Raw genomic sequence first — 24,955 nt, 5'->3', positions numbered from 1 at the left:
TGGGTTCAGAATGGTTTTATATGAAATAAGGTGTTGTTCATAACTGCTGTCTTGAAAAAGAAAACACATGATGGACAATTTCAGGAATTCAATGTAAAATCAAAAAGTTACAAATGAAAGAAAGAGGAGAGGGTAGTGATCCCAAAGTGATACCACCCCCCCCCCCCCCCCACACACACACACACTTTTGCACGCTCATGCATGGATTAATCAATGAACATCTGGGCACGACTGCCTTCCTTTGTCCTAAAAAAAACACAGATACAATCAGTTTGCTGCAAATCGCTGAACTAGATTCAAACTTTAACAGCAGAGGAATGAAATACAAACACCTGAAAGGGAGTGAAAGGTATGGAGGTAGTAGAGTGGTGGTGGTTTGATTCAAGCTACTTCAGTCTGCATGTAGAGGAACCTTTAAGCCCTAAGGGTGTGATTCCACTGGCCACAACCAGGCCTTATTACTGCCAAGCCTGGAGAATCAAACAATTACTTCAAATAGTAACACATTGTGCCCTGATCTAAAGAAATTCAAGAACCGATGGTAAACAAAGTCCTTGATAGCTGCACTCATATTATATAAATTACACTACGCAGTCTGATGAGGCCCGTTTGACAGTTTTAAAAGTAGTTTAAAAAGAAAACAATCTTTAAGAAGGTATTCACATATTCTAAGGCCAAATTTCCATATAAAAAGTTTTTTTATTGGTCTACTATAATATTTAATTCTAAAATGGTTTGTTTTCATAAGCGGAAAACCATCAATTAAAAGACAAAGGCTTGAAAACACCAGTGTGTGTAATTAATATATATATTGAGTCTCAATTAGTGATTTACTAACCTAAATTCACTTTTCAAGAATATTCAGATTTTTTGAATACGAGTGCAAGAGTCAGGAAAAGACAATAAAGCCGTTTCCAAGACTCTGGGCAACCAGGACACCACAGTGAGACCGAAATTGTGGAAAAAGAGTCGTCATTTAACAATACTGCTTAAACATATTTGAACTCTAATTCAGTAATCGGTTGAACAAAAATTACATTTGAACTAGCTAATATTTGTTAAAGAAAAACAAATAGCTGTAGCTGCAAACAAGCTGTCTTATGAGAATCCAGATGTGGGATTTAGTGACATCTAGTGGCGCAAACTGGAGGTTGCAAACAAATACATACAATTAAAACTAACATGAAGCTATCAATGATCTTCTTTCTTTGTTAACGAAGAAGCATTACATGGAAAATGGACGAGAGGGCAAGGAGGTATAAAAGCTAATTATAGCTTGCTTTTTAGTAGTGTACAGAGGGGGAAACTAAATGCACGCTTGATTTGTGTGTATGGATTAAACTTGTGTCTGTGCCAGGGCTGATAATCCATACATGCATCATGCACACACAAATAACCAACATACACAAACTGAAAACATAATAATTATTTTTCAAAAATTCACAAAACACTTAAAACAGTACTGGTGCAAAAACATAAAAATAAAAACAAAATAAAAAAAATAACAAAATAAAAATAACATTTGAAAATTAGGCAGGAACAAAACCTGGATGGATAGTTATCTGAAAGCAGAGCATGATTCATTCAAACACAAGTGTTTCTGGTGGATTTAATCATACAAGGGATGGTATTCCTGATATTTCTCCGCCTACAGTTTGACTAAAAAAAGTTTCTCATTTATTAGGGTTTTTGCCTAAAAGTTGGAGGAAACTTGAGGATGATTTTTTATTCTTAAAATCAAGATCAACTGCATAGATTCACACCTAAATCAGAGTAAGATTGGTTTTAAAAGTGATTATATGGCCAATAAAACAGAAGGCGCTTAAAGTAAAAAAACACTTTGGTCTGAAATTAGGAACCCTTCTTCATTGAAGCAGCTAAAAAATCCACTGTTACTGGTGCATCCAAAAGCTGCCTGCTTGGAGACCAATCTGGCTGTCTTTGGGAGCCAAGGCAGTTTTAGAAATAGTCTCTGAGTTTAACCAGTGTGTAGAAAAGTTTTGAGCTGTATTGTTCTCTTCACACTGATATCCTGCCGTGGTAGAAAGCTGAGTCCCGTCAGAAGCTCAATGTCTCGGACTCGTGCGGTGTGAAACCTCAGCCACCTCCTCCACCCACGACAAGTCAGGACTCCTCCTGAAGAGAGACAGAGAGAAAAATGGAAAAGCTGGTTTCTAAAAAGGGGGTGTAGAATATAAAATAAAAGTAGTTATACAAATTATACACCACATATGGAGAGAGACAGACAGAGAGAGAGACAGAGAGAGACAGACAGACATAGGACAGACAGACAGACAGACAGAGAGAAGAAGAGACACAGACAGGAGACAGACAGAGAAGAGAGAGAGAGAAGAGAGAGAGACAGACAGAGAGACAGACAGAGAGAGAGGAGAGGAGAGAAGAGAGACAACAGGAGAGAGAGAGAGAGAGAGAGAGAGAGAGAGACAGACAGAGAGAGAGAGAGAGAGAGGAGAGAGAGAGAGAGAGAGACACAGAGAGAGAGAGAGAGAGAGAGAGAGACACAGAGAGAGAGAGAGAGAGAGGAGAGAGAGAAGAGGAGAGAGAGAGAGAGAGAGAGAGACACAGAGAGAGAGATAGAGAGAGAGAGAGCGAGAGAGAGAGAGAGAGAGAGAGAGAGAAGAGAGACAGACAGAGAAACAGAGACAGAGAGGACACAGAGAGAGACAGAGACAGAGAGAGAGAGACAGACAGAGAAACAGAGACAGAGAGAGAGACACAGATAGAGAGACAGAGACAGAGACAGAGACAGAGACACAGAGAGAGACAGAGACAGAGACACACAGAGAGAGGAGAGAGAGATAGAGAGAGAAGAGAGAGAGAGATGAAATGAGAGAGAGAGAGACAGACAGAAAACAGAGCATAGAGATAGACAATAGATAGACAGAGACAGATATAGAGAGAGATACATACAGATAAACAGAGACATATAGAGATACCACTAGATATACATAACAGAGACAGATACATAGACACATATAGAGACAGAGCCAACATACACACATCGATCTTATATGATATAGAGTAAGTATATATATCTAGATAGCTATATTATAGATATCTATATATATATATATATATATATCCACTTATATATATCATATATACTGCCACCCTTTGTTGTTAATTAAGAGGCTGCAAGTCTTTTGTTGGTACTGTCTCTATCAAGCCCTGCACCTCATCAGACGACATTTTCTGCTCGTTTTTGTTAGCAAAATATCTCCAACTCATCCAGACTGCATGGGCAGTGTGAGCAAGCATCTTCTAAAGCCTCACATGGGTTCATCTCTAAATTCTGACTGAATCAGCTTTAATTTAAGCCAGTTCACAGTAGCTGCGGCTTTTACACCGTCTAACAGACTTTTTTTTCCTGGATCTTCTTAGCTCCATCCATCTTCCCATCGCATCTGACCATCTCCCCTGTCCCTGCCAAGCAAAGCCTCCCACCACCAGCTAATCATTGGAGGAAGTAATACAGTGTTAGGTTTCCTCCAGTCAGTGTTTTTCTATTTTGTGTATATCTAATTTGGTCCCGTCTGACTAGAGCGTCTTCTTCCACGTGTTTTCTTTGTCTCCTTGTGGCGAACTATAAGCAGGACTTCCTGTAGCTTTCTGTCAAAAACCACATTCTTCTTGCCACCCTTCCTTAAAGGCCAGATGTGGGGTGGACCTCTGACAGATGACCCGTCAACAGACTCTCCCACATGAGCTGCGAACCTCTACAGCTCCTCCAGTGTTACCGTCAAAGCTCTTGGCTGCTTATCCCCCTTGTCTGGCCTGCCAGTTTACAGAACCGCTGCATTTATAGTGAGCCCAAATTGCTCCCAGGTGGACACTATTTACAAATCAGATGACCAGGATTCTTGCTTAGGCGCATCAGAGAAATAGTCCTGGTAATTTTAATGCTCTTGTGAGGCACCGTAGTTGTGTGCAGGCGTTAGGTGTGGTTGGAGTCGGGGCTGTTACTCACGGCGCAGAACTCCCTGTAGTCAGGCGCGTGGGGCATGATGAAGGAAATGGCCCTGAGTGGACCCTCACAGAGAGAGTTGCCACAGCTGGTCATGATCACAAAGAAATGTGTCGGGACAGCGGTTTCATTCCTGCCGAGAAAAGGGTTTAAAAATAAGAAACAGCTGGATTTAAATGTGTTCCCTATGCAGAAAAAATATTTCCTTTAACTCCTCTGATTCCCGCTATCTCTGTTTGTGGTTTGATGACACAAAGTTGCATTTTTTTTTTTTTTTGTCTCCCAATTTGTTAAAAAACTTCCTGCATTTCCACACACCGGGCACTAACACAAGATAACTGCCAGGGGATATGACGAAACGTAGACTTGTTGAAAGGCTGTCAGTTTCAGTGCAGTATTTCACCGAATAGAAGATTCAACATAAATAGACATGAAAATAAAGGGGTAAAAACATGAGAAAAACATCAACAGCTCTGATTTATAGTCATCTCCTCCTGTGCTCAGCGCCTGTGGTTTGATAAGATTGGGACCGAACAACCAACAAACTGTCGTCTGCTTCTGGTTTACTCGTTGCTCAATCTCTATTTAGCAACGTGGTAACTGCCCAGGACACTTAATAAAATATGCAAAGATCTCTTACAACCACATCTTTGATTTGTGTGCAAACACATCCTCTGAAAAGGAGAAATTACATCTGAATAGCTCACAAGTGTTGGTTAAGTTTGAAAGATTTGGTCAAATCTTAACTGATGAATGTGTTCAACACTATGACCTTGCCTGCTGTTTTTATTGTTGCACAACTTCCATTAAGGCTTCTTCTGCTAAAATACAAACTTAGTTGTTCACCATGGAAACAATATACAACGTTGTTGTAACGTCCTAAAGCTGTTTCCACTGAGGACTTTTGTGACTGGAAAGAAAATCTGAGCATGGCCCAGTTTCACTAGATTTTTTTTAAAATTTATGACTGGATGTTTTATTTTATTTATTTACTATTAGATGCCATATAAATATTTTTGCACATTTCAGACATGTTTCATCTCAGTTGTCATGGTGGTTTGTCCAATGCTTCTATTAAAGCTTACGTTGGATTCTGACGATGGTCTGCCATTTAGCACCTTCATTTCAGCACTTCGCTAAAAGTTACTTCCTTTCTCTCTTTTCTTATGTTCTGTTCATGTACAGCACTGATTGTCTTGTTACTGAAATTAGCAATACAAATAAACTTGCCTTGCCTTAATCTGAGCTGACCGTTACCAACTTCACCAGTCTCTCTTTCTTAATGTTGAATCTTGACCGCTGACCCGAACCGAGGCAGCTGAGACTGCAGTGCTTTACTTTTTGGGTTTTGTGAGCCCCCGGATGAGTAATTGAGCCGTTCTCTCTTTTTAAATGATCCCCAACTGCAGGTTACAGGATCCCCTACTGGATTGTAAATAAACTTTATAATTCACCTTAATTTGCACGAAAGTTGAACAAGAATACAAAAACTTTTTTCAGAATTTAAAGCTAATTTACTTAATAACCTGTTGCACATCTTTTCATGATTTTCATTTGTAGTGATGGTGCAACTGCACACAAACCTTAGTTCAGACTGCAAATTTAGCTACTAGTGGGTTATTTAAGATGGTTTAAAGTTTTGATATTGAATCAGTTAAATCATGATTTTAAAATATAAGAAATGGCCTCATGATGCACATCGAATGTAGAGACAAATTGAAACATACATTGAAAGCAATATTGTGCAGATTTAATAGACTGCAAATATAGTAAAAAACAACTTATTTTTAATGAGACTTCTAAAAATGGTTGCCAAGTTTTAATGTGTATGCATTTGTGTGCAGTAGAAGTTCCAAGGCTTAATTTACACTTAAATGTTTAGATGCTAAACATGGATTTAGCATCTAAACACGTGGTACCACGTGGTAGCAATCACCATAAATCTGTAGAAAACTTACAATGAGCTGCTGATGACTGGATCGGCATTTCCATCAAAATCTACATCATATATTGGCCCACTGATGACGTTGACCCCGTTCAGCTCTTGTGAATAGTTCAAAAGCATGGAAGTGTGGAAATGTGTCCAAACCTCTGAGAAAACATGAAAAAATAGGGCCGAGTACAACAAATAATCCTGTAATTTTTTACAAACAGACATCTCTGAACTCTGGATTATCTGTGTTAAACTGTGTACAAGCAACAATGAGCCACCAGAGGGCAGCACCTGATGGTGATAGGTATTTTCCATGCATTCGAAATTCTTTTTTAAAATAATTATTTTCATCGTTACCTAGAGAGCTTTCCTTTAAAGTATGTTCACAGATTAAGGTAAACTCTGAAGGATTTTATTGAACAAAACTCAACTAATACTAAACAGTTACCAGATTGTCCACATCCAATTCACAATGTACATGAAAAAAAAAACTTTAGTTTTGAACAGTTTAGAGAACAGAAGTAAAGATGTAAAAACTTTCGTTTTAGCTGTCTGAAAATTTGAAGATCTAGCAAGAAAACACAACCTTGGCACTGAGTCAAAAAAACAGAGATCTCCTCAGTTCAGGAGTTGAAGAATAGTTCTACAGACGAGCTTTGTTCAAGCATGCACAAGGCAGGTTTTTGTGTACTGGAGGCCTGGCAGGTTATGGGCACATCCAGGAACCTGAGGCAGTTGCTACAAATATTTTCTGTACGTTGCTCAACCTGTTGTCAAATCTTATAGCTTTGAAATTATTGCATTCTTAGCGTAAAAACTCCAAATGCTCTTAAAAAACAAAAACCAAACACAAACTTGACAGATATGTGCAGAAATACTTACTTTTAAATGCAGGGAACATTGGTACCATGTTGCTGCTGATAAGCGAGTCAGTCTCTGGACCAGTGGCATTTAGATCTGTAAAGATAATGACAGGTGACGCAAAAGATGTGGGACCGCACAGAGAAGTAGGTAGAAATTTGTTGCAAACACGATCAATGAATTAAACTGAAGCAAATGGTGGAAATTACTGATGACGTGAGGTTGGAAAACCTACAAATACTAACCGTGTACATTGTTAAAGCTAAACTTTACAGGCCTATCGGTCAAAATAATCTTAAAATCTTTAGTTGCTGCAAAAAAATGAAAATAAATCAGTGTTGTACCTTATTTTGTACCAGTGAAAATGGGAAGTGAGCGTTAACTTTCTCTTTCACTTCACCTGCTGAAGCCACCTGGAGGCAAACCTTTTTTAGACATAACAGATATACAGTTACACACACTTACAGGGGGGGTGCAGCAGACCATAGGACAGACGGCTCTGATTTCTGTAGCGGAGACACAGCTGGTCAGAGGAAGACGGGACGCGCACGTCAGCTCGAACACACCCCTCGTGGCTCGGGTCTTGCACTGTGAACTGAGACAGGGGATCAGTGAGTGGTGGACAGCAGGACAGGTCTCTGGGTGCAAGATCATTTGGCCCGGATTCAGATTTAGCATACTGAACGGCTCGGTGAGGGAATTCCACTCTTTTGGTTAGCAGAGCTCATAGAAAATGTCATTTATCTGAGGTTAAATTCTTGGGTGATGTTAAGTGAAACCACTTTCATGGAGCTTTTGAAATATCGAGAAAATGTATTTGGTTTAGCCAAAAGCAAAAAACTTCCTCATAAAATCATCTATATGTTGGTAAAGAAAACATTTACCTTCTTTATTTCTGCTCAGTTTAAAAGTCTTACAAGAACAATAGGACAACAAAAGTATGCACGCAAGATTCAAAATGCTTACTGCGTGCTTCGTGTCTGGAGCTTTTCCTTTTAGTGTTACAGTTCTTTAGGACATTTAATCATTTATCACATCTAGAGGCAGTAAAAGAAGAACAATGCTGCAGATTTAGGCTGATGTGTTATAAAGCAAGCAATTCTCCATCCTCTTTAATCAATGTATTTAAGGTACTGACTTTACACTTGCGAAAATTCTGGAGTTTATCTCTAACAGCTTTGAACACGTATTTTAGCATTTTTTTGTTTTTTTTTTGCTTGTACACAGTTTTTTTGTAAAAAAAAAAAAAAAAAATATATATATATATATATATATATATATATATATATATATATATACTGCAGCCACCACCACTGCAGTGATGACGGTGACATGCAACGTTGGCTTTCTGCAGCGCAGAATGTTTTGCATGCAGGTAAAAAAAGTTCAGCTTTGGTGTCACTCGCTTGCCGTGTCCCTGGACTCATCGAAGCTCATTTTATGAGAGAAAAATAAGTCTTATCTTCCTCTCGGAGCAAACAGATCATGTTGAAGCCCTTATAGGGAGAAACCTACATTTATGCAACAATACTTGCAGTAGACAGCCGCTTTATCAACTTTACTGTGTACTTGTTACAGAAGCTAGCAAAAGAAGAATGGAAAGAAGATCAAGAATTTGCTCATCTCTATTAAAAGTAAGTTTGTTTCATTCTGTGATAAGATTGCAAGATGATAGTTTGGCCAAAATGAATGTCGTCTGTGTGTTACACCCAATTTCACTCTGCTGTATTGGTATCATGACCCTTGCCCCAGCAGAAAAGTTTTACCAGTAATACTTTGTTTCTAGATGGGACCTTTTCAGCTCAGTTCACTTGCAAACATGACTATAGTAAATTTGTAAAAGCCAGACTGATTTAGTGTCATTTTGATTTTTAGATATTGTATTTGTTGTGAGACATCCTTTTTTTTAAAACTAGGCTACGATGTTTTACAACATCTAATCTGTTGTCTTGAGATAATGACATTATTAATCTTTAGTCATTACCAAATAAAGTCTGTACTGACAAAATAATGAGGTGATAAAAGTTATTCTGAGATAATATACAACACCCTCTGTGATAGCGACTGCCCTTGTAAAGATACTCATAGTGAAAAGTCGTTCTGTGTCACATCGTAATAACCAGGAAGTCATGGATTACCAATTAACTTAAATAAACTTAATAAAGTTATATACACATTGAGAAGCCGGCTTCTGGTACTTAGGAATTACAATGTGGCATCAGTTATGGTAATATATAAATAAAAATAATTTATTTTTTTCTTTTAAAACTTTATCTCCAAAATAAAAAATAAACTGACATAGGAAGAAATGAAAAATAAAAATAGAACATACAAACATGCCATCAAACCATCAATAAAAGAATAATAGGATGTCATTTAAATCCCCTGTCAACAGGTTTCCAGGATTTCCTTCTTTCACCCCTGAAATAAAAATAACACTGAAAAACAAATCTTTTAAGACTGGGCTATTGTAATTCTTTACTATCGGGAAGCTGGTGAAGAATCTCAGTCATCCAGGTCATGGTCATTCCAAAAAAGGTAAAAAACAAAAACAAAGCAACTGGACAAAAAAAAAAAAAAAAAAAAAAAAAAAAACACAAAGCAAGTCCAGTTGCTTTGTTTTTTTTTTTTGTTACTTTTTTTGGAATTACTATCAGGAAGTCCACAAAATGCAGTTCAAAGCCTTCAGCTGATCCAAAATGCTGCAGAAAGAGTTCAGATAAAAATTAAAAGGAGAGGTCATGTTTCCCCTCTTTCGGCTTCCCCTCATTGGTTTCCTGTTAAATCAAGAATAGAATTTAAAATTCTCCTTCTCACCTATAAAGCCCTTAATAATCAATCCATCATATATTAGAGATCCAAATACCCGTATGTTGCTAATAGAGCATTTTGCACCTGCTATATACATCATTATTATATTCAGTTTTTCCTCTTTACATGACTACAGAAACTTCTTGAACCATTACACTCTGGAACCTGTTTTCACACTGTGCCGTTGTCAGAGGAAACACTCGGCGTTGTCGTGTAAATTAACAGTGGAAACGCAGCCAAACTGTTTCGTTTTCACCAGGAAACATCGCGTAAACCGAGCCTTAGGCTCCTCCCCCTCCCTCTTGGCTGCGCTTCAGCTCACAGCATGAACCAGAGCAAACTGGTGGTTGATATACGTTACAGACTCCAGCTGGCGCGGACTGATAGTTTTAATTTAAGCTTGGTGGATTCTTGGAAATGCCATTAAAAAACACAAGCAGGGGGCTTATCCAGTCAGCCAAGTTACTCTGATTGTTTCTGTGGAGTAATTATCTCTCCGAGTAATCAAGTTAGCTTTAGATCGATTTTCTTGCTGGAAACTTTATAATGAATAACGATGTTTAGGTTTTGGTTTTAGATGTAATATTTAGTCTATAATGTAACACAATAAAACAGTCACAAACATTTCGTGTCATAGCACTTTTTTTTTTACCTACAGTGGTTGCAGTCAATGCACTGCATGCTGTATTCTACTGTATTTGGATCGCACATCCACTTGCTCAATCATTCAGACAGAGGAATCCGAGCTCTCTTGGAAATGCACTGCTGTGCCTGAGGTTGTGATTTACAAGAAAGCTCTGCCACAAAGTGCAAAAGAGACAAGAGCCGTACAGCAGGGACTCAGATGCTACAGAAACCTCCTCCAGTCTGCAGCCAAACCAAAGCCACGGATGAAATACGGCCGAGGCAGTTCCGAACCGATGGGGCTAAGTTTAGAGATGAAAGAGAGCGCCGAGCTGTGCACTCACCAGAGGCGGGAGGGTGTACGACACCCAGAGCGGCGTGAGGCGGTCTCTGCTGTATCCGCTCAGGTAGTCGGAGTGGTACAGCAGACAAAAGCTGATGCCTGCCTGGACGACTGCGGGGGTGCCGAAGGGATGGTGACGGCGGCGCAAATTATCTTTGGTGACTAAGGAGAGAAATCAAAGCTTTATGTCAATATTTCCCAGCGCTATCTTGAATAAAAAGAAAAACAAGTCATTACCTGAACTCATTGATAAAAGCTTTGTGTTCATTTCTGTCTCCTGCAAAGATAAGATAAAATAAGATAAGGTGCAACCACAGCAAGACCTACAGTTTGAGTTTGCATGTTTAGCTCATTTATATTGTGAGAATTTGTGAATGTGAGTCAAGAAAGAAAATGTGTAACAACAGTCCAGAGTGTCGAACAAAAGCCCCCGTACCATTATAGGGTTCTGAGATGGACAGAGGCATTTGAGGCTGTCTGTGGGGAGCGGGTTGGAGCCTTCACAGGGGGTTTCATGGGAGAGCTGCGCTGGGTAGACGGGACGATAGATGGGATGCTTCAGGAGATGGTTCAAGCTGCCATGGGTCCCGTTGTTTGGAGACGGATGGATACCAAGAAGGTCTGATTGAGAAAAGGAAGACGGAAATAAAACCTTAAACGCAGGACATTTAATGTACGAAACAAAGTGTATTTATCGAAAAGGAAAAGAATCTCTAATTTTCAGAGGCTCTCTTATTGTTTTTTGTCTTGTAAAAGCAGTCTTACTGCCTGAACCTTTTTCATGTTTTGACATGTCACAACCACACATTCCCGTGCATTTACATGATTATGAAGTTCAGATGTTTTTTAATGACTTTCACAAAGTAAAATAAGAAGTGTAGTTCGTACCAACTGCCCCTCTGCATTGATAAAAAGGCTTAGCCAGTGGATGGATGGCTGCAGAAGTGCTTGCAGAGTTGCACAATTCAGACACATTCAAGGACTTTGGAGCATAAACATCCATCCACTTTAATGTCCCAACATCTCAATTGCATTCCAGCGAGAATCCGACGAGGCCCCTCGGAAACCTCGTCTTGCTTGTTTACTTATCGTTAAGCCTACTTGTGGTGTGGTTTGAATCACTGTCTGTCTGCATTACCCAAGTGCAGTTAGTTAACAGGTCATGAACTGATGGTCCAAAGTCTTCCTTTAGGATTATGTGCTACAGAGGATGATAAGCAGGTATAGGCAATGGCTGGATGGGCAGGTCCTGAAGCAGAAAAGCAGCCCCAGATCTTCCCATTACTAGCAGCGGGTCGCGATTGTGTTTTATCTGAAACGATGTGTTGGTTCCATGATGCCCATCTTACACATCTTCAGGATGTTTTTTTTTTTTGGCAAATTCAGTATAGTCATTTTTGGCCTTGGAACTCTTCCATAGATTCAATTTTTGCTTAGTAATATCCTTATTGTCGAGTCATGAAAAAGACACCTAAGGCACGTGAAACCTGCAGGGTTTCAGTTTAATTCTTGTGTTCTCGTGGATAATGTTCCTCGTTGGGGTCCAATGGGAGTGTCAAAGATTTGTAAATAGCTTTACCCCTTTGACGATGATATATGTTGATGTTGTTCTTGTCTGTTGTTGAATTTATTTGGATCAGGGCACAATGTGCTGCATTTCAAGATCTTTCAGTGATATCCTGTTTCTACAAGTCTGGGAGAGACCTGGGTGTGGCTGGAGAAATGGGACTCTGCTTTTCTAGTTAATCACAGGTAATTCGTGATTTAAAGAGGAGATATTATGCAAAATAGACCTTAAGTACATTTTGTTGGGAGTCTTTTGGAATGCAGAAAATTTGTATGTAGTCTCTCCTGGTGCTGCATAGATATCTTCATATACATTCTGGTCATATTATTCAAGCACATCAGTTCTCTATGTCCTCTATTATGTTTTTGAACATAATAATGTCACAGTATTTGCTGCAGAGCAGCTAAACAAGGTCATGGACTTCCTGCTTACCAATTTTGCAAATCTATCCTTTTTATTTTTCCCTGCAATTTCATAACCCAAGCTGAAGGATGCCTAAGCTACAAGTGGATATTAGAAATGCATATGACAAAAATGGCCGGACTGGGTGGAGTGGAACGCTCAGTGACCTGGAGGGGTGTGGGGTGTGAAGCGCCCCCTTTAGATTTAAAGAGACGGCACCAAAACAAGTTGTTCTCAGACGCACCTCAGAACAGGGGTAAAAAAAAAAAGGGAGACATGGGCGTAAATTAACAAAGTCAGACCAAGACATTCACTTTATATAGCCCAGAAATGACTTCAGTGTGAAAAGGAAGAACTGAAAAGCATATGTCCCCTTTAACAAGGACAGGGAGATTGTTCTGGCCAAGTTTATCCATCCATTGTCTGTAGCCCCTTATCAGCGCAGGGCCGCAGGAGGGTGGATTGGGTGTGGGAGCGGTCATTGGACTAGAGGCGGGGTACACCCTGTACAGGTCACCATTCCATCAATAACATAGAGACACAAAGAGCTACTTTCTGGAAATAAGTGCCTTTGTCCTTGATCTGAGCAGGTAAATAAGATGATTTGCCAATGGAATAAGATTTTTGCACTTAAAATAGGAACAACTCATCTCCATCATCTTACTTCAAGTGCAGTATATCTAATTATCTCATTTTAGGGGTAGAAAATACTCCTTCTATTGGTAGATAATCTTATTTACCTGCTCAAACCAAGGACAAACACACTCATTTCAAGAACATTTTACTTATTTTTAGTTCTGTTTTTGCAGTGTACAGCATATCAATAGGCCTAAACATGTGGAAAAGGCTGGGTTGACAGGGATCACCACACTAGATTGCCACAAATAAACATCCCCTCATCAGTGCTAGCTAAATGACAACGTTTCAATAATTTTCACTTCTTCTCACTTGCTGAACGTTTCTCAAACCTCGGTTTGGATGTGTGCGGTTTCCTTTTAAATTGGTTTCCTTTTTTTTTTTTTTAGGAAGTAGAGCAGAAACTGAAGGTTCAAGGACCACACCTGTTTCCTGTAACTGAAATGTGTCGGTAAGCTGGATGTTGTCAAAACTGAGACCAGCAGCAGTGTAACAAACAGACGCAAAAGGAAAATAGGAACAGCTATTTTTCTTACTGTAGACATAATCTTCACTATCTCTTTTTGAGATTAAAGCATCAATCCATCCATCCATCCATCCATCCATCCATCCATCCATCCATCCATCCATCCATCCATCCATCCATCCATCCATCCATCCATCCATCCATCCATCCATCCATCCATCCATCCATCCATCCATCCATCCTCGCTATGCACAGCATAATTTTTTTTAGGTCAGTCAGGTTAAAATTTGACAGAGAAGCAATGCATTTAGGATATTAGTCACTAACTATAAATGTCCATTCAACAGATGTGATTATATATTAACCTTTTCAACAAAGACCTGACCAACGTCTCAAGTTATTTTTCTGCGGTGTGTAGAAAAGGTTCAACCACATGCTTAACAAAGTCCTTTAATAAATTAAGAAAGTGTTTTACAGCAAGATGCTTTGCTTTTAAGACCGCACTTTTTGGTATGTAAGAGACACTCTGTCCCTTTGTCCATGACTTTAAAGCCAGATTAATTAATTTGAGTACATTTAATTTCATCCATCCATTTGCTTATCCATGCAGTGGACTGGTACCTATCATTAGAAGTCATTGGCCAAAAGGCAGGGAAAACCCTGGACAGTCTGTCACTGGGCAACATGGAGACACTCAGGACAGGCAACCAAGCACGCACAAATTCACACCTAAGGGAAATTTAATGAGACCAATTAATCTAACAGTCTAACAGTGGGCTCTAACAGAGAGAACCCACGAATGCACGTGGTGAACACGCCAACTCCGTGCAGGAAGGTCCCAGTGTGCGATTTTCACCCAGGACTTTCTCGCTGCATGGAAATAGTGCTACCCGCTGCACCATTGTGCAGCCCTGATTAAGGGTTTGACATGTGAAAACACATAGCAGCTCAAGTCTCAGCGAGTCAATGGCACAAAATTTTATATTTCACAAAACAACACCTGACTAAATAATATCAGCAGCAGCATCTATCCATTCATCCATTCACCCATCTCAGATTAGATAAATAGTCCTAATCAACTGCTTGAGCAGTCTCACTGGGTTTCTTTTGATGCAGCGAAGCTCTACACCCAGGTCCTCTCAGAAGATTGTCGTCTTATCTTTTAGGCTGACACCAGCCGTGCTACGAAGGAAGCTCCTTTCAGCTGCTTGCATGCAGGATCTCATACGATACTTTCAGTCTAGTGTCATATCTCATAACCATTCTCAGTAAAACGACAACATCTTTTACTCCATCTTACCATAACTCATGAATGACAAATCAAGATACTTCGACGACTTACAGCACCAAGAATAACGGAAACTAATTCAGCCACTTACCACACATGAGGTTATATATTTCAATGTTCTCAAAGGGGGCCACGACAGTGTTCGTCTTAAATCCAGGACCATAACCAATGAAGATTGACTGGAAAAACAACAACAACATATACAGTAAGTTGTTTTTTTTTCCACACAGTGTAAATTCTATATGCATGAAGTAAACTAAACTAAGCTTTTAAGGAGCTACGCCAACGTTTGCGAAACGTAAAGCATTATTCAGGCCCAACTGTAAACAGTAAAATGTCAAACATTTGATCCACCTATTTAGTTCATGAGTAAATATTTAAAGGGAAGTCAAGCCCTGAATTGACCCAAACCTAAACAGGTTTCTATACCGAAGGAGAACATTGGCATGTTTGCAGAAGAAGCAGCCCCGGCTTTGCTTTTTACTAAAAAAGTACACAAGAAACGACTCTGAGTAAATTCCAGCTTATGATAAATCCAGAGACACAGTGGTGACTAAGATCACAATGGCATTAAGATGAAATCTTTCCGTGTGTAGGCTGAGAGAAACCTTTCATTCTAAGTGCGACTACCGTAATTTACTGACTTCTTGGAGCATCTGAGTTCTCAGTCTTAGAGATTTATCCATATATTTCATCCCTTTCTTCACTTGTATGTAAACAGGGATGAAAATCCAATTTCCAAACAGTATCAAAATAAAAATACTTGTGGGAACCCTATTTCTTTGAGAGCAGACATTGCTTCACCACTAAATATACTTTGCAATACGTGTTTTTAAAGTCAACACAGAAGCTTTTTCAAATGTTTTCAGTCCTTCATTATTTCATGTCTCAATGGTGAGGACGGTTCATTCCACCTATAATATAGTAAATATATAGTTTTTATCATCTTCTCGTAAATCAATGGCTACATTTAGTAACTTCCTGTTATCTTCAAAACTAAAAATGGCATAACAAAGGTTTCATGTCTACAGCAAACACATACGCTTTCCTTCCGCTGACCTGCATGTTGCTGAAGACGTTGTCTGAGCCGTGGAAACCACCGTTGCAATTCTTGCCCGGAGTTGAGTTACTGAGGAGAAAACATTAAAACAAGCACATTAAAACAAAAACGAAAATTAAAAATAAATGGAGTTTGAGGAAATACTGGAAAAAGGAATATATTGAACATCCTCATCAAGTAGTTAATGCATATTTCAGGGTTAAAGGGAGGTTTCTTGTGTCTTATTTTTTCCCAGCTTGTGGTATGATTTACCACAATTATAGGGTTACTGCAAATCAAAGGATTTTTGCTGCTCCTTTCCAACATGCTTCTTCATTCTGTCATTAAAAGATTTAGGCATACAGTTTATTCTACAAATGATAAGCCGACTACAGCACTGCTGCTTTTCCAATAGAGATAAACTGCACCAATGTAAATGTCTTTATATCTTCTACTTGAAAAATGTACATTTACTTACTGCATTGGTGGGCTACACATATAAAGGTAGACAAAGGTTATAAATACTAACATAGCTACATCATATTGCCTTAAAATCATGGTGAAAAATCTTTTTTAATGAGCCATCAGAGAACGTGCAGCACCAGCAGCTCCTCTTCCTGCAGCTGCAGGCTGCTGGTCAGCTGCCTGAAAAGGCTAAAACATTCTTCCCTAGCTTACATGTAAAACAGATTTGGCTGCTTGGAAATATTTAGGCTGGTGAAAAACATGAACAGTCATGTAGAAACTGAAAGAGCATCACTCTTATTAAGGTAACATTACATTTAGGCTGCTATCAACATCTGCGGTCTAGCTATCAGATCGCCTGATTCAGCTAGTTAACGTCAGCCTGTTATACTTCCTGTTTTAGCCCATTAAGAGTAGCATAATAAATACCCTATATTCTTATACTATTCTTATATTGTTACAAAACTAACATTATAGACATAACATAAGCTGCTACTATTTACCAGTTGTTTATTCAGTTTTTTTGCTTATAAGGTAGAGTGGAGATTTTTCTCGAAAATGTAGGCAAGAGACGCCCAAGTCCCTCTTTGACTAACTCCGCAGGGTCAGGACCGTCTTATCCTGTCGCGTCTTACTTCTTGCCTCTGAGGCCTTCCCCTTCTTCTTATAAACTTGTAAGACAGTTTGCTTCTCGTGACTCACAGCCATGTTCAAATCATAGTGCGAGAGCAGTGGAGCTACAACGAATTGGCTGAACCTGAAGCTCGCTGGACACATAAACACTAGAAGTGTGCATGCGTAGAGGAAACCAGCAAGAAGCGAGCGCGCACATTGGCGTTAAGGGAGTGCGTCACAAAGATTGGCTTATGGATGATTCCCCTTCAGAAGCCGAAAAAAGGTCAGCCACTATATCTCCAAGTCTGTCTATCAAGACAAAAAAGAAGAAAAAGAAGAAACTAACGGTATAGAAAACACTGTGATAACTCTAATAAGTAATTCTTTTTGCAGGAGCATGAATAGTCATTGCTTATTATCAGATCATGTTCTACATATTTGTATAAATGCTGTGATACTATGAAACAATGGCGTAGACACTCAACGTTACCTCTCCCTGCCAGTTTTATACAGGATTTCATCACCTTCCGTTATTTCTGCAACGCCCAAACATCAATATTAATCTGTGGTATGTCCATAACATAGAAAGAAAAACATCTAAACCAGAAAACGTCTGTCTGTCCAAACTTGTGTTTGTCTTAGTGGGATTAATTAAACCCCCGCACAGTCAACATGCCACTTGACTGAAGCTGCATTTAGTCACAAACATTGTCCAGTTTATGACGGCCACTGTGGTTTGATCGCTCGGCACTTACAGTGCTGCCTGCCAGCCCTCCTTCATATAGAGGTGACCTCTCTCTATGCGCTTGTTGTTGGCAAAGTGCATCCTTTTGGGGAGGTTTTCTTTGAGGTACGGCCTCATGGGCTGGTCAGGGACCCTGCACTTCAGAATGCACACAGACGGAGAGGATCAACACACAGCAGAGGGAGGACGGGACTGTTTGTCATGAGGTCACACAAGCAGATAATTTTGCATTCTTCTTATCAACACAAACGTAACGCTTGAAATATTTGGCATACCGACAAATTCTTAATTAGGCCCTCATAGTCGACTGTGGAAAGAAACACAGAGGCAATGTCAGGGATGGCGATTTCAAACAGATCCTAAAATCTTTAAAGCTGCGGGGAAAGGAAAGAGGCTGCTGCCGACGGGGACCCACAGGAGAAGTAATCCTCTGGGAGGCGTTTTGGTCGGATTCGAGCTGCTGGGCCTCGGACGATATCAAACTTAGATGTGTCTTGCTGGTAAGTTGACACAAAAGCTCCCCTTTCACATGAAGCGACCTCCATTCCTGTTGAAGTAAACATTTTGTGACAAAGTCAGTCATCAAAATACGTCTCAGAGAAATATGTCTGTCTGATTTATCCCTGGTGTTGTTATCATATTCGTAGGACTTTTGCACAAGACAGTGATTTACACAGAATGTATGGTTATTTATAAAAGAAAAAAAAAGTTGATGGCTGAAATAAGAAAATTTTTGCTTCCCTGGGAACGACAATTTTCAATGTGGTTGTTGTTACCAAGTGAACACATGAGGTTGGGCCTATCTATCTATCTATCTATCTATCTATCTATCTATCTATCTATCTATCTATCTATCTATCTATCTATCTATCTATCTATCTATCTATCTATCTATCTATCTATCTATCTATCTATCTATCTATCTATCTATCTATCTATCTATCTATCTATCTATCTATCTATCTATCTATCTATCTATCTATCTATCTATATTTCTGTGTATAAACACATCTGAATACCGAACATTACATCTTGATTTAATCCAAAAACCTCTACAGAGCCTCTTAATAATCAATTTAAGATTTTCAGAAGGGATTTGCATACTTGTGCTATCAGCTAGACATCTGTTAACAGTATTTTGGGCGTGGCATGTGAACCCTGCTGAGTGTGCCTTGTTTTGTGTGTTTCATGGCAAATTTGCATTAACATTTATTTTTGTTCTTGGAAGGGACTGCTGGGCATCGCCCTGTTCACTCACACACAACAACATTGATCTTTACAGTGTAATTACAGGGCCAAACATATGGTCTCCAGATACCCATAGAAACATTTCTTCCAGAAATATCCTCCTTGTATGATAGAGATAACTTTTCCCCATTCAACTCTTACATATCCACCTTATTTTTTTTAATCACAGCTCTGTAGTAGCTGCAATCTCTTCTAAATCATGTAAATCCTTTGTCGTCATCTTCATTTCTAAATCCAACTCTACGTTTATTCTAATTTTCTGATGACATCTGTAAGTTCGTGCTCTGCCTTGTGCAAAATGTTTTCTGGCACTATGGAGAGTTTCTACGGCTGTCACCTCACCGTGGTCAGACACGATCACTATGTTGATACACTTAGTAAGGTTTCTTGTAAGGAGTCCATCCATGAGGTTGCCCAGAATCTTGTCAACGTTCTCCAAGGCATTAATCACCTGAAAGAACAACAGCCACAGAATGATTAGTAGCTGCCTTGTAGCTGCAAATATAACTGGCTTAAAGTACTTTTTTATGATGAGAGTAACATATTTACCTTATAGAACAAAGACAGGCAAAAACATAGAAGGAAAAACTACCAAAAAGGTTTGTTGTAGCAATGCGTCACAGAAGAGGAGTTTCATTTCTGTGATCATTTTAAAATCAGAGATCCAGCACGTTCCAGAATCTTTGGGTCGTTAAACTTTTTGCAACCCCCATTTCCCAGTAGGACAGGCCTTAGTCCTCTAAAACATTTATTTGACCATTTGTCTCAGGACAATCTTCCAAAACTGTCTGGAGACCTAGGGTCTCTTATATTGTCTTCTCTTCAGCGCACCCCACAGATTTCCTATAGTGTTTAACTGTGGGGACTGAGATGTCAATGTGAGAATGCTGATTTTGCGTTTAGTTATTTAGTCATATGTTTGTATAATACAGCTTTTATTCAGCCACCACCGGCCAACTGAGACAGGGCCATCCGTCTTCCAGGATGTCCTGGTCGTCAAGATTGTGGCATAAACATAAGTTAAACAATTTCAAGTAAGAGATTATTCTTACAATTATTCATATCCTGGATTATTGAGATGGTAAAAAATGGAAAATGTCTTGTACTTGTATAGCGATTCATCTGGTCGGAAAACCCCAAAGAGCTTTACACTACAGTCAGTCATTCACCCATTCACACCCTGACAGTGGTAAGCTTTGTATGTAGCCACAGCTGCCCCTGGGGCAGACATTGGCGCCACCAGACCCTCTGGAGTCGGCATTATGCTCGAGTATCACCCCGGTATTTAAATGTTTACAGCAATCAGTGTGATTGCCTCACACCTTGTCACACTGTGTTAATCTTTGGTACACATCATCCTGGTGATCGTCGGGGAGAGGAATGCGATGGCAAAACCCTGATGAAATGTTGTGTGGACTTTAATTTAGGATTTAAGCTGGTTCGAGGGCCTTTCAAAGGTCCTTATCTATAGTTATGGCTCACCAGTGCAGCCCAGACATGAGTAAAACTGCGGTTTTGAATGCTTATGACAAAGTCGATCTATGATTAAAGTCTGATATGGAGTGAAACTGAATGTCTGAGAGGAATCATGAGGCAGTGTGGCTGCAATTCACCACTTCACTATCTGCGTTCCCATTTTCCCCCGTCATGGTAAAGGGGCGGAGGCCTGAGAGGGAGTTTGCGTGAGGGATCACACATTATGTCGCCTCTTTGTGAGAAAAGTGACCAATCATAGATTCAGTTCCTGGTTTTTATTGTACACAACTTTTAGAAATGAGACCCCTAGTTTATAATAAATGTACTTAGAGCAGAAGGGGTTCCCAAAGTGGTGGTTGTGAGACACCCTTTGGTGTCATATGTCCCCAGAATAGAGATATGATCCAAATGATGGTGCAAAATTTCAGACTTGTTTTTATATAGCAAATTTATTTCTTCAGTCATGGAAAAGATTCTTTCTTTAAAATGCAGAACTTTTCGACACCAGAAAACATCCACGCTTTTTTATCACAAATATGTGAAAATTGATGTAAAAATGCCTAAAATTTATTCAACATGGCAAATCATTTTCTTTTTTTTTTTTTTTTTTTAAATCTACAATGGTCATAATACAAATTTTCTTCTATTTTGGAAATTACGAGAATAATAACAATTTGATGCTGATTTACTAAAGAGATTTAATATTTCCTTATTTGTGAAATTGATACCAAAGTATAACTTTACAGAGATGCTCCACATTCTTCATTTGTGTAATTTGTGTTGTTTCTTTTAATTATGACGACTGCTTTTACCATTTATTGTTTTTACATGTACAGTGACCTTGAGTGTTTTGAAAGGCGCTTGAAATAAAATGTATTATTATTATTATTATTATTATTATTATTATTATTATTATTATTATTATTATTATTATTATTATTATTATTATTATTATTATTTTAACACTGGGGGGAGTCTGCTCCTTTTTGTAAGAGTTCTCATAAATTTTATGACTTTAATCTCATAATTTCTAGAAAGTACGAAAATAGCCTGCCACCCTGCCAAAAGGGGGTCGCCGGTCTATGCCGCTGTTATTTTGGGGGTCTCAGGCTAAGAAATTTGGGAACCCCCGACTTAGAGATTAATAAATGATTTCAGATCATTTAAAAAATCTAAATACATTTGTTTAGAAAACTTTCAGAATTAGCTGAAAATTCTAACAGTTTTTTCTTTTTAAATCATTATTGTGCAGTCAGATGTAGAGCCAGTTGGCAGTGATGTATTCAGAGGAACATTAACTATCAATATATATATATATATATATATATAAAACCGGGAAGATGAGCTTCAGCCTGTGAACATTCCCAAGAACAATTCAGCTCCAGCATAATTAAAGCCAGTTATTCATTCAGATAATCAACAACCTGCTGACATTGGCAGGTTTAATGAGTAACTCACCTCTTGACTTTGTGGGCCATACTTGTGTCCGGTACTGTCCGGTTCTTCCAGGTATAAAGTATAAAAGTCAGGTCTAAAATCAGAAACACAATAACACAGTAGGTTTTGGATCACATCCTAATGCCTTTTTTTTAGTGAGAATTTAAATGTGGAAGAAGCAGCACCTTTCCTCCTCTGGCAAACTGAGCCACTCAAACAGCGCTTGCAGTCTTTTCTCAAACGTGATGTTCCTGCACACAAAAGGTTTGTGAAGGAAATAACACAACAATACCATATGCAACAATGTGGAACTTAAAGGCCAGTGTAACGTGGTCGGGTTCATCCTTACTTATCATACTTCTTGTAGAAATTTGGGAAGGAGCCATTAATAGCTACATCAGATCCGGGCCAGAAAAAAGTGGCTGATTTTAGTTTCTGCTTCATGACAGTGATCCAGATCTGAAGAAGACAAGAAGAACCGAGATAAAGGAGAAGAGAAGCATCTGGCAAATGGACACAAACAAGAGAAGGGGTTCTGCTACTTTAGCCAATAAGCAAAATTTTTATTTCTCCAGCCTTTGAAAATTCTGATGGAAATGTGAAAAAAAATTTGTTTCTATCTGTGGGTTCAAGGACCAGGTAGACCCTAAGGACCATATGTGGTGCTCTCAAGCCTGTTCAAAAAATAGCACAACCTTCCAGTGAGCTACATCTAAAATGTTATTTTATTGCGTTGCTCTTACTCATATGTGTTCTTACATAGATTTAATATGATAAATGCATTAAAAACAAGTTTATATTACATGTTTATGTGTTTATATTACATAAAGATAAGGTGAGCTCTGACTCCTCTCGTTTAATGGTCAGTACAGGTCGCCCTTCGTACCACACAGTAAGTAGCTCTCAATTTCTAAAAGATTTTCTAATCATATTTCCACATACATGCTTTGTTGTCAAGAGTTCATTTCCTAGCAGTTTACTGCTCAACCCCTTTTTGGAAAGTCATACAGCTGCTGTATGTAAGACGGAGAAGGGAAGCGGCTCGTCACACAAAAGAGCAATGATAATTACAAAGCCTCATGTTTAGGTAAGAACCACAAAGCATTTGAGGAAGCACAGCTTGCAGCTCCCACCAGCCGACACTTAACATGAGCTGAATTCATCATTTCAACAGGAAGGCTGCAACTGGGAGTGAAAATGACAGCGTGATGATAACTCAATCCTGCAAGTTTCTTACGCAAGTTGGGAGATCCTTTTTTGTATGAATCACTGCAGGTTGTCCACAAAACCGGGGTGAGTAAATGTAAGGACAATCCAGTGACTAAGACTTTCACGTGTTGCAATAACAAACGTATTGAAATTTTACCGTCATACAAAGATCTACTCACCGGTTCCCCCTGGTACCACTTTGAGTTGAATTTCTCCTCTGATCCCAAGCTGAAAGAGGCATTTCGGGTCACATCGTACATCCTGTTGTCCACTATCCCATGAGACTCAGGATAAAGACCCTGCAGGAGCAGGAGATCAAATCATCACACAGTCACATTGAGCTGTTTTGATGTTATATCTGCAGGGGCTAGGCTCCTGTTTCTCTAACAATAAAAAACTCCAAACCCAATGAAGGCCTTTTTTGGCTCTAAAAAGCCCCTTGCAATCTGTTTTTAATTCCCTCCGACGCATTTCATGCTAGTATTTGTGCTCTTTTTCTTCTGCGCTGTAATTCCTAGGAATCACGGGTTAGCAGACTCAACACCAGCTAAAGCATTATCTCTTCTTTCTTTCACCTCTTCTCTTTCTTTTTTTTCTCTTCTTGTTCTTCCTTTACTCTCCCACTTTCCCATTGTAGTGTCCATATAATTTGAAATTCTCCCTGCAGGAATCACAATAAAGCTATTTACATGCACAAATCAAGTGGAGCATTATGGCGAAAGCTGTTTGCTTGTGAAAGCAAAATCTGTCGAGCTCTATTTGGCATTAAGACGTCAATTCTTATTGCCACATTGCTAGACAGGACACTGGGAAAAAATAAATAAATAAATAAAATGAAATAAAGCATTAGTGGAAACACTAAAGGTCTTCTTTATTGATGAGATCTGTTTTTGACAAAAAAAAAGCATTTAGAAAGGTTCTAGTTAGTTGCTTTTTCCATGCACATGTCAGCTACTCGGCTTTAATAGAGCAATGACTGTGGGTAGAGCCTGAGAATTGAAGCTCAGTGAAAAAATTACAGCAGGCAGGTTTAAAGGTTATGTACTTTAAATTTAAAACTAGAGCAAGATCACCCCAGAGCTGACGCTACTTTATCCTAACCTGACAACAGCCAGATGTATGTCTCGCTCCGCCTAGCTCCACTCACATACATCTGGGACACCGCCATAGGAATTGCCTTTATTGAAGGCTGGGCCTTATCAAAACTTCTTGCATATGATTGGATAAGCCACTTGTCTGTCATCTTTATCGACGTGCTATTTCAACCACTCACACCGAAGCTAACCCGTGACGCTGATGAGAGCGACGCAGGAAAAAAAAACAAAACTTGCCCAATCCGGTCGGGAGAAGGGCGAAAACATGGTTTCCACCAACAAAAGCCTTCAGAGGCGTTCTCTGATGTTCTTTTAATGAAACAATATTAGGTAGATTGGACAACACGGAAGAAATAGCATCATCAATGTTAACGCTTGCTTCCTGGACGAGCCGCCATTGCTATCAAAACAGTCTCACGTCATGGTCGCGTCTCCACTACGTCACATCTATGAAATGCCAGCCCTGCGTCCTGATTGGCCAGACCATAAAATTGGTTGGAGAAATCACTTTCAACGGGCGATGTCCCAGATGTATGTGAGTGGAGCTAGGCGGAGCGAGACATGCATCTGACTGTTGTCAGGTTAACTTTATCCCATCATAAATGTTAAAATACGAAACTTATCGATTTCATGTAGCATTTATTTAACATATTATAGTAAAAAGGTAGTTTACAGACCTCTCTTTTAGACTTTAGACACATAACGTGGTGC

At 39.2% G+C, this 24,955-nt stretch overlaps 1 protein-coding gene across 2 annotated transcripts in view; it reads right to left on the bottom strand.

Annotated features, from left to right (window-relative positions):
* Positions 1 to 3,946: 3,946 nt before the first annotated feature.
* enpp1 (ectonucleotide pyrophosphatase/phosphodiesterase 1) overlaps positions 3,947 to 24,955 on the bottom strand; it is a 37,539-nt gene continuing 16,530 nt past the window's right edge. Inside the window, exons 6-22 of one of the 2 annotated variants that reach the window (XM_036147304.1) lie at positions 23,330 to 23,449; positions 22,291 to 22,400; positions 22,127 to 22,192; positions 21,963 to 22,035; positions 19,371 to 19,479; positions 18,196 to 18,327; positions 18,056 to 18,087; positions 17,791 to 17,918; positions 15,976 to 16,045; positions 15,008 to 15,095; positions 10,994 to 11,178; positions 10,795 to 10,834; positions 10,559 to 10,719; positions 7,245 to 7,374; positions 6,801 to 6,875; positions 5,947 to 6,076; positions 3,947 to 4,118 (exon numbers count right to left, since the gene is read on the bottom strand). In XM_036147304.1, coding sequence (XP_036003197.1) covers positions 3,956 to 4,118; positions 5,947 to 6,076; positions 6,801 to 6,875; positions 7,245 to 7,374; positions 10,559 to 10,719; positions 10,795 to 10,834; positions 10,994 to 11,178; positions 15,008 to 15,095; positions 15,976 to 16,045; positions 17,791 to 17,918; positions 18,056 to 18,087; positions 18,196 to 18,327; positions 19,371 to 19,479; positions 21,963 to 22,035; positions 22,127 to 22,192; positions 22,291 to 22,400; positions 23,330 to 23,449 — 1,812 coding nt within the window. In that variant the 3' untranslated portion in view covers positions 3,947 to 3,955. Of the gene's footprint in view, positions 4,119 to 5,943; positions 6,077 to 6,800; positions 6,876 to 7,244; positions 7,375 to 10,558; positions 10,720 to 10,794; positions 10,835 to 10,993; positions 11,179 to 15,007; positions 15,096 to 15,975; positions 16,046 to 17,790; positions 17,919 to 18,055; positions 18,088 to 18,195; positions 18,328 to 19,370; positions 19,480 to 21,962; positions 22,036 to 22,126; positions 22,193 to 22,290; positions 22,401 to 23,329; positions 23,450 to 24,955 lie in introns of both variants that reach the window. The other variant, XM_036147303.1, reaches the window with a different exon arrangement.

The sequence above is a fragment of the Fundulus heteroclitus genome, chromosome 15 (assembly GCF_011125445.2).
Source record: "Fundulus heteroclitus isolate FHET01 chromosome 15, MU-UCD_Fhet_4.1, whole genome shotgun sequence".
Classification (NCBI taxonomy): Eukaryota; Metazoa; Chordata; class Actinopteri; order Cyprinodontiformes; family Fundulidae; genus Fundulus; species Fundulus heteroclitus.
The sequence above is the reverse complement of the archived record's forward strand: the minus strand, read 5'-3'. Positions and strand labels throughout refer to the sequence as shown.